Source organism: Haliotis cracherodii, unplaced genomic scaffold, assembly GCF_022045235.1.
Source record: "Haliotis cracherodii isolate W230 unplaced genomic scaffold, xgHalCrac1.p SCAF_4, whole genome shotgun sequence".
NCBI lineage: Eukaryota > Metazoa > Mollusca > Gastropoda > Lepetellida > Haliotidae > Haliotis > Haliotis cracherodii.
In genome coordinates this window covers 12,458,047-12,470,861 of record NW_027266297.1, presented here as the reverse complement: position 1 = coordinate 12,470,861, position 12,815 = coordinate 12,458,047, and the positions used below count along the sequence as shown (strand labels likewise).

The window sequence follows — 12,815 nt, the reverse complement described above, 5'->3', positions numbered from 1 at the left end:
CCTAAATTTCCTGCCAGGAAAATAATGCTCAAGGATGTTAATAGTGAAAACTAGAAAAAAAATGGGACCAAATTTGGAAGTTTATGTTTTTGAGGTCTACTTGATGTGGAAAAACCAATATGACATCTTTTATCCTTCATATTTTGAAATATGTTTAATGTAAAAAATAAGAGGTGACCAAACAGGGTATTCTTCTGAAAATAGAAATACAAAGACTTGGTTTTTGCTTATTATGAGACTTTTGGAAGTCAGAATATTGCCAAGGACCAGTCTGTTAATTAAGCTTAATTGTGATATGGACCCGTGAAGATCTGGGGTAGAATAGGTCTTCAGCAATCCATGCTTGCCATAAAAAGTGACTATGCTTGTCGTGAGAGGCAACTAACAGGATCTGGTGGTCAGGCTCACTGACTTGGTTGATGCACGTCACCCTATCCAAATTGCATGGATCAATGCTCATGATGTCAAACACTGGATTGTCTGGTCCAGACTTTGATATTTACAGACTGCCGTCATACAGCTGGAATATTGCTGAGTGGCAGTGTTAAACAACAAACAAACAAAACAATAATTGCGATATGTGACATATTTATTAAACTCTCAGTTATATGTTGCTAGGGATAGCTTGAGATGTTCTGTGTACTCTCAACACTGATGCTGATGCTGTGATTGATGGTGCACATCAGTGACTAAGGGCAAGTGTGTTGAATGTTAGATGACTAAGATGCCGTACTGACAAAAAATGAGTGCTTAGAATAATGATACTTTAAAAACATAATCCACAGATATTAAAAAAAATAAGGGTGCAGTTTGATCTTACTGCTTTAACAGACTGAGGGTTGATATAGTATAAAACTCGAAACATTTTTTGTTGTGTGCAGAATGAATATTCAGAAACAGTTTAAACAATATCATGTTTCGTATCTCTGCCTGACGCAAGAAAACAACTTGATGTGAGTATTTAAGTTTATGTTTTTTCACGATCTTCTGTTTGTCTTCAGCAGTATTCACACAAGATTCCTTTCTTCAGGTGTGCATACTAGCATTCAGAATTTAGGTACCATTCTGGGCCCTGTTCCACAAAACGAAGTCAAAAGTCTATGTCAAAGTATGGTAGTTACGATCACCTTTGCTATACGATTGCTTTGTGAAATTGGGCCCTGAATTGTCAGTATACAAAAGTATATCTCAAGTCCCTTGCCTGTCCTTGGAAGCAAGTGGCAGTTTCACGTAGCCTAAAATACGCCTAAGTGAAAGCCATTATTCCAGTGCCAGTGTAAGGGGTCTGTACCCAGTGGGGAATAAAAAATAAGAAGCCAGTATTTTAAAAAGATTAAGTGTTGGTCGGGAAATTTCTGTAGAAATTCATACATATTGTATCGGTAACAGCTTGGGGGATTTCCTTTCATACAAGGATAAACCTTTTCATCAAGTATTTTGCCAGTGGGAATTCCTTTTGTTAACAACTGAATGATAAAAAAACAAAGAATTTAATGTTTTATGACTTTCATTAGATGGAAACTGCAGGCACATTTCAAATTAGAGATCAGAAACCTGCAATATGAACAATTAATGTTATTCACAATGCGAATGTCTTTAATGTACCCAGAAACCCATGCCCACTGTTATTTGTTTGGTCATAATGGTTCCATTTGATATGCTATATTAGACATGTTCCACTTGTTCATCAGAGAAATATTGCTGGTACCTTGGTAACTGTTGTTCAGGTTTTGGTCAAGTTGACCAGATTCCCAGGACATGCCTGTACCTATTCTGGACACCAGGTGGCATTAGCTGTACAGTCATATGAAGTTCTTGTGTAGGTTCAGGTACATCTAGTGTTGCTCACATTATCATATGGGTGTCCCTTGGGGTTGCTTGGAAGGTGGATGTTTCCGCCAGTAACCATTGTTTGAGGTGGCTGAAATGGGGTCAGATGTCATATGGCTACTTGGTGCCAACCCCTTGGCAGAATAAGTTCCGAGTATTTTGTGCTTGTGTCCCTCATGAGATTCCTGGAATGAGTATGTCCCCTGCAGCCCTGTAGTGGTTGTGTCTCCCAGCTCAACCACTATGGCAGAATTGGTTCTCAATAACCTATGCTTGTGTCACCGAGCCTATTCCTGTGGCAGAATTGGTTTTCAGTATCCCATGCTTGTTTCTCCCAGGCGATTCCTGTTGCAGAATTGGTTTTCAGTATCCCATGCTTGTTTCTCGCAGGTGATTCCTGTGGCAGAATTGGTTTTCAGTATCCCATACTTGTTTCTCCCAGGCGATTCCTGTTGCAGAATTGGTTTTCAGTATCCCATGCTTGTTTCTCGCAGGTGATTCCTGTGGCAGAATTGGTTTTCAGTATCCCATACTTGTTTCTCCCAGGCGATTCCTATGGCAGAATTGGTTTTCAGTATCCAAAAAAAGTCCAGTTTCCACCCTGGCCGAACTAGGCAAGTATTATGGAGTTATATTTTGACTGGACTAACGAGTGAGTCTATGCATAGTCCAATCAAAATTGTGCAACAAAATCGAAATCTGGTTCGTAAACTGTAATGCAGATTTCAGTCGATTGCAGGATTTGCAAAGTATGTGCACTGCCAACTCGTTGTCAACAGATATTTTCCAAATCTTTTTATGTTTTTAATCAAGGTGCTCACGTGATTTGATGCACTTTTCGATGTAAGACCCATTTAATCACAATATTGATTTTGATTGTCAATCAGATCGTCTTGACTGGGCGCCGCCAATTTGTTTGAAGCAAATGGAAGTGATGCGAGAGGTGGAATCTGATTGGTCCATAGGAGAGGCATTGAAGGGACATAACTTGTTATAGCCACTGCCGGCGTTAAGATCGAGCCCAGGTTTTCCAGCCTAGTTCGGCAAGGGTGGAAACTGGATTTTTAGAGTCAGTTAAGTCTCTTGCCGCTGGAAGATGAACTTGGTGGCAGAATTGGTTCTCAGAAACCCATGATGGTCTCCACAAGATAATTCCTGTAGCATGATATGCTTTCTGTACCCTATGCTTGTCTCCCTTTGGGTTTTCAGTACCTCATACTTGTCTCCCCTTGGGTTCTCAGAACCTCATGCTTGTCTCCCCTTGGGTTCTCAGTACCAAGCTCCTTCCAAGCATGTGACACCTTCATTACACTCTTGGTAACATCGCTGCCACCAGTGTGGGCACGGCCTTTACAAGAATTTTGAACTTTACTACCCCAAATGTAGTAAAGTTCATACTTTTGTTTGTGTCTTTGGTAATGCCATCATTGTGAATTTTGAAAAGGTTTTTGACTGACCATATTTCCCAGATGAATTTAACTTCTTGTTTGATCAAATTGGTTCGATATTGCAGACGAATGGAATATCACCCAAATTCCCCCTTACATTCTTACCATATAAATTTGATGATAGTTGAAATGAAATAGAAATCCAAATTGACAAACACAGAAAATATTTTAGTTAGCGTAAGTGTATTCAATGCCATCGCAGTCATTGTTTGTTAACATAATGGTCATTCGGTTGCGAGTTTTGACTGGTGGCAGCGATAGTATAGAGAGCTCCATGAATGGGATATCACAGTGAGGAGCCTGTCTCAGTACCTGTCAGCCAATGGTTTACTTGCTCCCATCATGATGACATCGGTCAAGCTGTCAGTATATTGAATTAACTCTATACAGGTTGAGAGTCTAATAGTGTGCAGCATTAAGCTTTTTCAGTACAGTTTCTCTCTTTTAGAAGTATGAGATAGACTGATAAGAAATGCTGCCAACATCTGGTTTGCCCCACCCAGAATTGAGTATTCACAAGCCACCATGATATGACTCTGGTGTAAAACCTTCACTTATTCAGTGAATTTTAATATAGCAGACATGACATTCCTATCCACAAGTTAATGAAAACGTTAATCAAGACAACTTTTACATCAACCAGGGGTGCTTCATCCAATAATGTTCACAGTTTTTTTGTCTGGGCCTATTAGAACACCATCTCCAGAACACCATACAGGCATGCGCCACTCAACAATACCTCTTGCATCACAGAAATGTGCAGCAATGCTGACATCAAGGTGATCATGTTGATCATTGACAGTCGTTGAAGCACAGGCACTTTGATGGGTTAATCTAAAGTGAAGGCCAAGGTCACTGCAGCAGATAGAAAATCGATCATGTTGTGATGAATTCATTTTTTTGCGTGGGTGTTTGGTTTCAATAAAAGCAGAGGGTTATATGTGAGATTCTGTTGTTCCTTTGGTCACAGCCAAAGGAATTCTTTTTATTTTTTTTGTACAGCGCTTGATATTTTTTAATAGTATATTTATTTTGTTGCATACAATCTCCAATGAAAAAAGCGGTGTTTCTTATTGGACACTCTCATATTGTCCCATTCGAACACCCTTTAGCTATTCTTGGATAGTGATTAGGCCTTCCTGGGCTTTATCGAGTTTAGGATCTGTTTGATTGATTACCGGGAATCTGATACTGGAAAAGTGTTGGCGATAATTTTCAATGAAATTGTTCATAGCATGATAGCAGAACTGGTCCAATATGACAGTGTGCTAGTGTGAAGCTTGAGTCTGCTAAAATTCAGTTTAGTCTTGTAAGCTCAGCTAATAATAGTCCATATGACATCCCTGAAGTAGGGATTTTGCGAGAGACAAATAGCACACATTCATGATTTGATCATAATTCTTCTATAACTCCACCAAATTTGAAAAATAGTTCTAGGACATTTTGGATGAAAGTCAGTCAATGTCTAAAACGCGGCTAAATAGATCCAATGAAAATAATATTGAGAGACAAGTTCAGACTGGAGCTGACTGATCAGTTCCAGCCCTCCTGAACCCCTCCATGTTTAGTGGATAGATCTTCTGCCTGGAGAGAGGAAGGTTGGTGGTTCAACTCCCCCAAATAGTTTCCTGTTTTTCTAGATTCCCAACAAGTTCTATGTTTCAGTTGGATGTAATCAGTGATCATGTACTGGATGATCTATTAAACAATAGCATGATAGGTAGAAGGCCGTTAATGTGTCAGTGCACGCGATTACTGACTGACTGACCTCTGCCGAGTCTAGGGCAGTTTGGTGCACTGTCAGTGTTTTATATATGGAGGTAGTTCAGTGGTGTGGTGGGAAACTAGTATGACAGGAGTTGGTGTCAAGGTGGGTTTAGTTCAATGCTGGGTGATGGGAATTCAGAGTATGCTGGTATGTTACACTTTCAGCACAGGGACAGCGGAGAAGGAGTGCGAAAATTGTATTAATTTGTTATCTAGATCTGAGTTTTGTTCCAGGTTATGAGTAAAATGTGCGTTGTTTTGGCTGCAGTCAGCAATATTCTAGATTTTCACCATTATCACAGTGGCCTGTAAATAATCAAGTCTGTGGCAGGCAAACGGGTGGTTGATAGCATGAGCAATGATCCCCTTTGTTTCGTTGCGATCATACACTCAAATCACCTGAGTCGGCTCTTGCAACAAACATGAGGAGTGAGGACCCATTCTGACCCCAAATCCATCACCCTTATAGATGTACAACCATAATCATTTTAGCCTTTGATGTCAAAGGATATGGCCCCTTCTTCGAGGTGGGCTCTTTGTACAGCATTATCTATATATCCAGGTATCTTTAGTATCTTGGTAAACCTACACCCTGGATCAATTCCCTTCAGTTCTTGCAAACTCAAATTATCCCCCCCTTGATTTCCATTTGCCAATTTGATTGGCTATACTACTAGGCCTAACAAACCAATCAGAATGCGAGTTACAAGCCAGCCTCAATGTCTGGGTTGGCAATATCAACAACATCGCACCCAGTCCATTGATTATGATCGAGTTTGCGCGAAATTCAACATTGAAAAACTGACTGCTCAAAAGAAAGCCGTCACAAAAAACTTTTTGAAGAAAAGGATGTCTTTCTCTCCATTAGTACTGGCAGTGGTTTTGGTTTCTTGGTAATAAGAGTTGCATCCTTTACTCTTTCCCATATGTCGATGTTTGATTGGTCAGTAAAATGTTCATGAAAATCAAGGGTGGGTATTTTGCGAGAATGGATCCAGGGGATAGTGTAGGTTTACCGAAATGCTTGCCCTGGAGATATAGAGAATGCAAGTAGAGATAATGGACTCCAGCACACATTTCCATTTTGTCTGTTACCAAATTTGGACTAATGAAGAAATAGATAACCTCTATTTGTAAACATAACTAAAATGGACCTGTCTCACAAAACATTAGTTATTATTAATTGTACAAAATGTATGAATGTGAAATTGAGCTGTCCTCTAACAAAAGCAATGTAAATCATATTGAGCTGGCATCTGAATACATTTAAGTTGTCGTCTATGTTCTAGTAGTCTTTGTTGGTAAGTTTTGAATCCATTTTCCTCTTATAATCCAAAAGTCTGGTTGATATATTTGTTATATGCTTATAGGCACATATTTTCAAGGCTGTCATGTCAAGCCTACATCTGTCAGCATAGAGCCAGGTCAATTCGGTCAAATACATTAGTTTCGAGATCTTCCAGGAAAACTGGTGTTTAGGTCCCTCTCATCCATAAAGTCAGTTTAGAATGGAAAAGATCAATGTGATTGAGAACGTAACAAACACCTTTTGATTATGATTCTCTTTGTTTCATCTTCCAAGATAATTTTTAAAGATTATTTTTGTAATTATTTTAGATTTTGTTTGCTGATATAAGAAATTGTAGAAACCGAATCAAAGGAAAAGCTTCAGTTTATATGTTCCCCCCCCCCCCCCCAATAGAATATTTATGATTTCTTTTGGTATTTGATGCCTAATCTTTAAAACGTTTTCATTACTGGTTTTAGTTTGGATATGTCTCAGAGTTACTGCTGCATATCTGTTAATTGGGTCCTATATGAAACTTTTCATCATGCACACAATTAAATACAATAAAACTGTAATGAATTCCTGCTGACTGGCTGCTGTAATATGAAACAACGGCATTATTGATCTTCATGAAGTATATTATTTTTGTCTACAATATGCTCCAAACAAAGCCGAGGCCCTCAATCGATGTCTCAGCCTTTGATAGTGTTTACCCTATCCATTGTGTAACGTTCCCTGGAAGGCGGGCCAATTTACTGTGTCATCCAGGGACATTCTTCTCCTGATCCCTGCACTCTACCTGGTCAGAGACGATAGCTGTTAGACCATTTCTTGTGATGGGAGAGGATTTGGTATTTACGTATTGTTGGTAATGTTGTTAGCATAAACCAAGGGCAGCCCTTGCAGTCAAGCAAGGCTTATTCTGTGAATTGTGTCCTAATGCTTGGGTACAACGTTTCACTTTTAGCCCTAGAGGATGCTATGCTTAATAGAATAGGTCCCCAGAAATCTGTTTTTAGTTGACTGAATGATTGAGGCGGGCGGCCTCAGTGATTTGGTGGATTGTGTGCCATTGTTCCCTGATGGTGTGGATTGTTGCTCCTAATATCAGTCACTGGTTTCTCTGGTCCAGACTTGATTACTTGATTGCTGTCATACAGCTGGAATATTGATGTGTAGAGTTAAACAACAAGCAAACAAATTCACTTTCAGTGTCATCATGGCAGCCATAGCAGGTTAGTTTTAGGTTGATGCAGCTAAGCAAGGGTCATTATTCTGGCATCATATGCATGAGTAGTGTATGATGTTACACAAGTGCAGCCACCTCATGACAGTTCCAGAACATGCAGGGGTGCTGGTGGCCAAGTTGTCTAAAGCGCCACGAGTGTAGAGTTGCATCCCTTGGGCACGACAGCTATAATCGTGGGTTTGAATCCTGGTTCACCTCGATTATGTTTTAAGTTTGTCAGCTCCATACCTGTGCTCGTGGGTTTCACCGAAGTGGTAAACATCTGAGACCTGCATCACTTTAGACTGACACACCGTGATATGACTGGAATACTGTTAAAAGTGGTGTTAAACCCAACTCACTCGCTAACTCTCATAGTGGCAGATTAGATTGGGTTTATGGTGATCAAGCAAGGATAATAATACTGATGAATTGTGTCATATGAATAGGGTATGAAATTACACAGAAACAGCTGGCTCCAGACAGATTCAGAAGTTGTCTCAGGTTCGTGTTGGCAGATTAGATTTGGTCTGTAGCGGCAAGGATAGTGATACTGATGAATTGTCTCATGTGACTAGGGAGTGGAGTAACGCATGTGGGTCAGCTCATGATAAGATGACCTTGACTCTTGGATGGTTTGCACGCTGTGATATAACTGGAATACTGTTTAAAGCTGTTTTAAACCCAACTCACTCACTCACTCACTCACTCACTCACTTGGATGGTTTGGAGTTCAATAATGTTTCAGCACCGAATTCTGCTGTACATTTCAAGTAGATATGCAGAGAAATAGGGTTAACATGCATGCTTGAGTAAGTCTGTCAAATGACGTGACACAGGTGGCCCAGACGTATAAGGCACAACAATTCACTGTGCAGAGTTGCGTCCCTTGAGCACGCCAGAAACCTATGACTGTGGGTTCCAATCCCAGTTCGCCCCGATTATGTTTCTAGGTTTGTCAGCACCATACCCATGCTCATGGGTTTCATCGAAGTGGTAAACGTCTGAGACCTGCATCACTTTAGGCTTTCCTCCCACATTAAGCTGACACGCCGTGATATAACTGGAATACTGCAGCGTTAAACCCAACTCACTCACTAGTCTGTCAAATGTAAAGGGTAGTCTAATATATTTTAATATTCAAGGTTGAATACGTGCCAGGTAAATTCTCATAGATGTCCTTTGTGAAAACATAAAACTCAGTGTTGCTCCAAAATATTTGGAATGCGTCTGCCCATTACGAAGTTTAATAGTCCTTGGACTTCCTAGACATTAAAATTTATGATCTATACATTTTATTGCTCCGACCAAGGTCATATGTATTCTTGGAATGAGATGAACAATGTACACAACAGGTGATTACTGAGTAATTATGAGGGATGTTAGTAACCTGGACATACACACGATAGAGATGTGTCTAAACTGCCAGTTTAGAGCTGCAAGGCAGCAATTGGTGGGTGACCATGCTTTTAACCTTTGAGCAAGGTTGAAATATCTGCTTATGTTGACGCAATGCATTTTCAGTATCGTAATTGTCAAAATTGAGAAGGAATCGAGTTCATGAATCAGAACATTGGACCTGTGACAGTATGTGAACTTTTTTCACGTTTTACGTCAAAACCATGTTGGATAGAAATAGTGGGCTGTGATCACGTGAGTTTCAAACACTCAGGAATTTATTTGAGTGTTATAAACAGGCCATGCGACCAAAGTGTTTAACAAATCTGTCATATTGTTTACATACAGGCATGGATTAGATGTTGCCTGTCAAGGATTTAATGTGGGAAAATGTGAGATCCCATTTAATGCTGAGAGAATTACATTACTGTCATATTCAGATGTATTCAAGTGGAAAGGTGGGAAAGAGATGTGGTTCTAGTGTTTGGAATTTGATTTCTACCTGAAATCATCCAAAAGCTGTAAAATACCATTAGCAGTATCCAATTGCCCAGTATCCCATCTTACACTGGAGTTGGTTTACAAGTGGGACAATTATTAAACTCTCAAACAGGGAAGAGATTCATTTCTCTCAGCTCTTCCAGGCTCACTGTTGAAGTTTGTATTTGCCCATGGATACATTCAACATGTGGCATACTGCTTCAACGACTAAGGATTATCTTGTCGCTGTCAAGGGCTAGATGATGAACTGTGGTAGTGGGATGGTGTTTGTAGTATTTAACATCGCAGTAAGCAAAATTGTGGTCAAACCTTGTTATTACAGACCCTGGTAAAATGGCAACTCTATTTTGAAGATGATTACTGCTGAGAATGCTAACATGTTTAGAAAGTGACATGACTCCCCAAACTTGATTGGTTTATCTAGAAACTTGTTAATCCGGACAATTTCTGTGGGAACCTGACCATGCAATAAAACAGGATTTCAGTGTACATTTATACTACTCAAAAGAAATTAAGGAACACCTGAGTTTTTCATATGGCTATGGTTAATCTATCAGGGTGGTTAAGAACACCCAATATAATCATATGACGATAAGTAATCTGTCATGCCGATGACCATAGTCATATGAAAAATGCAGGTTTTCTTTAACTTCTTTTGAATAGTATATATCATGGTGGCCACAAAACAAATGGTTGATAGCAATGTCATGTTGATTCCCACCTGATACTGCAGGTATTTGACCACATGCTATAGTCTACTTTGGTTTTGTTTTCAGATAATGGTTTGATACAGGATGCACCCGCTGTTAACCCTGTGTACTGTGGTACTGGGACTGCTGGCCTTCAACACACGAGGGGTTAATACCGCCAACTCCACCACCTGGACCTTCAATGGATTAGCACACATCACCTTCAGGCCAGACTACCAAGATGACCAGAGCATTCATCTCAAGTTAAGATTTCGGACACGACAACCGAATGGATTATTGTTTTACCATTACTTGAAGAGTTACGATGCCAAGAAATTCCCGCTGTTGAAGAGCTACGAGTTGTTCGCTGAAATACGTCAAGGCTATGTGCGAGTTGGGAGTAACTTTAATCAGTATTCAGATGTTGTTCCAATTGGATCAGGTGAGTTTTTTAAACCAATTTGTCCTTTGGGATGGAAACTTAGAGTAACTTCTTTCAAAATGCCGTTTCAATAATGGACATATTATCAATGCAGTACATTTATCCTGTTTCAGGTAACTGAACATATCTTTTGCTTCAGGCTCATATAAATAGAGGTTATCACGCGAGTGTGTTTGGGGACGGTAAATATCCTGCATTAGGAATAAACATTGTATTTAGCGAGCCTTGCCTTAGCAACGTCACAGTTAGACACTGATTCTCAGTATATTAGACTGTTCTTTTGATAATGATAGCAATTATCCCTGTAGTTATCCAGATTCCCGATGGTTAATTCTGACTCGATCGCCGAATGACGAGGGCAACGCCATGTTTGTTTACAAACAGTGAAAGTAGTCGTACTTGACCTTTGATATTTGCATCTCTATCCGCATTTGACCCCAACGGATATCGTTTTTATCCGTTGGCTTTATCCTGCCGAGAAACCTACCCATTATATGATAAAACAGTTTCTTTTGCCTTTATGTACATGTTGATATAATGTGACATTAATGTGTTTTGTAAAGGGTAGATCCAGTGGTGAGTGTTGTTTCTTTGCCCAGTTTCCTGACTTTATTGATTGATTTTGAAATGAAATGACCCAATGGGTGCGTGTCTGGAAGCCAATTACAGAATTAGGCCTTGTGCAATACATAGATGTAAACCCATCAACAGGCTTTGCTTCTGGTGCAGGCGATGACTTTTAATTCCAACCCAAGTCCCTTGGTTCAGATAAGTATTTCTGTTAGCTAACACCTTGTGAAAATCACCCGCTCATGATGTCTGACAGATCCCTTTACCCACTGACAGACACATCTAAGTTACAACACAACATGTGGCCACATAATGAATTTTGTGTTGATTCACTTCCACCATCACAGTGGAGCAGATATCAGGATATCATCATGTACTACTTCCCTATCAACTACCTCAATGATAGCAGTCAAGACCCCTCTTCAGAAATGTCTACAAAGCTCAGAATGAGTTAGATATTGGGCATCAAGGCTATTTAATAGATTCAATGCTTATTTCTATTGTTGTATTAAATAACTGGAAACAAACATTGAAATTCAGCAGGCATCATTAGGAAATCCAATGGTACTCCAGATGTTGGGAGGCAATTGGTTTGCTTATCAGCACAGTTGGTATAGCTGTTAGGGAGCAATTAGTGTGGGCCCACAGGCGTTGTCTGACCAGCAGATCCTCAACAATTAGTGTGCACTGGACCTACATTCTGTGCGGGAATTACTTATTCATAGACTGTTTTCATGTCTCCTGTGAGATTTGCAAGTGTTGATGGTTCACACCTGGCTACATCGCTGGTTAAGCCAGAGGGATTGCCATTTACATGTTTAGGTTGAAAACATCATTTTTCTTGTAACACATCTTTCAAAATTCGAGTCAGATGTAAGCATTATGAATCCAGGTCAAACAGAAGATTATTGTATCCTTGGGTCAATATGATTCGAAGCTGGTAGCTTAATCATCATAGTTTGTGACCCTGCGCCTATTACTACAATACTTTGATACACCTGCGTCCATTCTCATCAGAACGTCTTTTGAATTTTATGTACAAAATCCCCAACAAACTTGCATCTGCAAAATTTCATTCAGAAGTTGTATGATTGTGTGGGAAAGCCGTAAGAGTCATAAAAAAATGTAACATGTAAACATACCAAATGCTTTATTTTATTATTAGTTGGTTTATATCATGATATTTTTGAGTCAATATATTGATACAACAATTTTAAATGGATAACATCTATGTAATGATAACAGTGGGTTACTTTTATGACAGCTTGCATTCATGATTCATCATGTCCTAAGCAGACAGGCAGGCAGTGTCTTCAAAGGATTTCACTCCTGTTAAGACATAAGGGCTTGTCTAACTAATAAGGATGGACTGTTTGCAGAATGTATAGGGACATCTACAGGAGGATAGGAAGGAGATACACAATCTGAAGGGTCATTTCCTAATTGAGGAAGGTAGAAACTATTGCCTTGAGATTGTTGGGAAATGTGCCCTTCAACACTCATCTCATAGCCCTAACTATTAATGATGAGGTCTTCTAACACCAAGACCTTGTGAAGCTGACCATACAATGATTAGATCTATGGTACCATTCAGACTTCTGAGTAGCAGCTTATTTCATTCCCCTAGTTTCTCACTGAGACTGGTTCCTTTGGT

At 39.6% G+C, this 12,815-nt stretch overlaps 1 protein-coding gene across 8 annotated transcripts in view; it reads left to right on the top strand.

The window, feature by feature from the left end:
- The window catches only part of LOC139478946 (axotactin-like), a 194,956-nt gene that overhangs the window by 60,026 nt on the left and 122,115 nt on the right, over window positions 1–12,815 (top strand). For all 8 annotated transcript variants that reach the window (XM_071261660.1, XM_071261662.1, XM_071261656.1 and 5 more), the window contains exon 2: window positions 10,237–10,591. In XM_071261660.1, coding sequence (XP_071117761.1) covers window positions 10,255–10,591 — 337 coding nt within the window. In that variant the 5' untranslated portion in view covers window positions 10,237–10,254. The remainder of the gene's footprint in view (window positions 1–10,236; window positions 10,592–12,815) is intronic.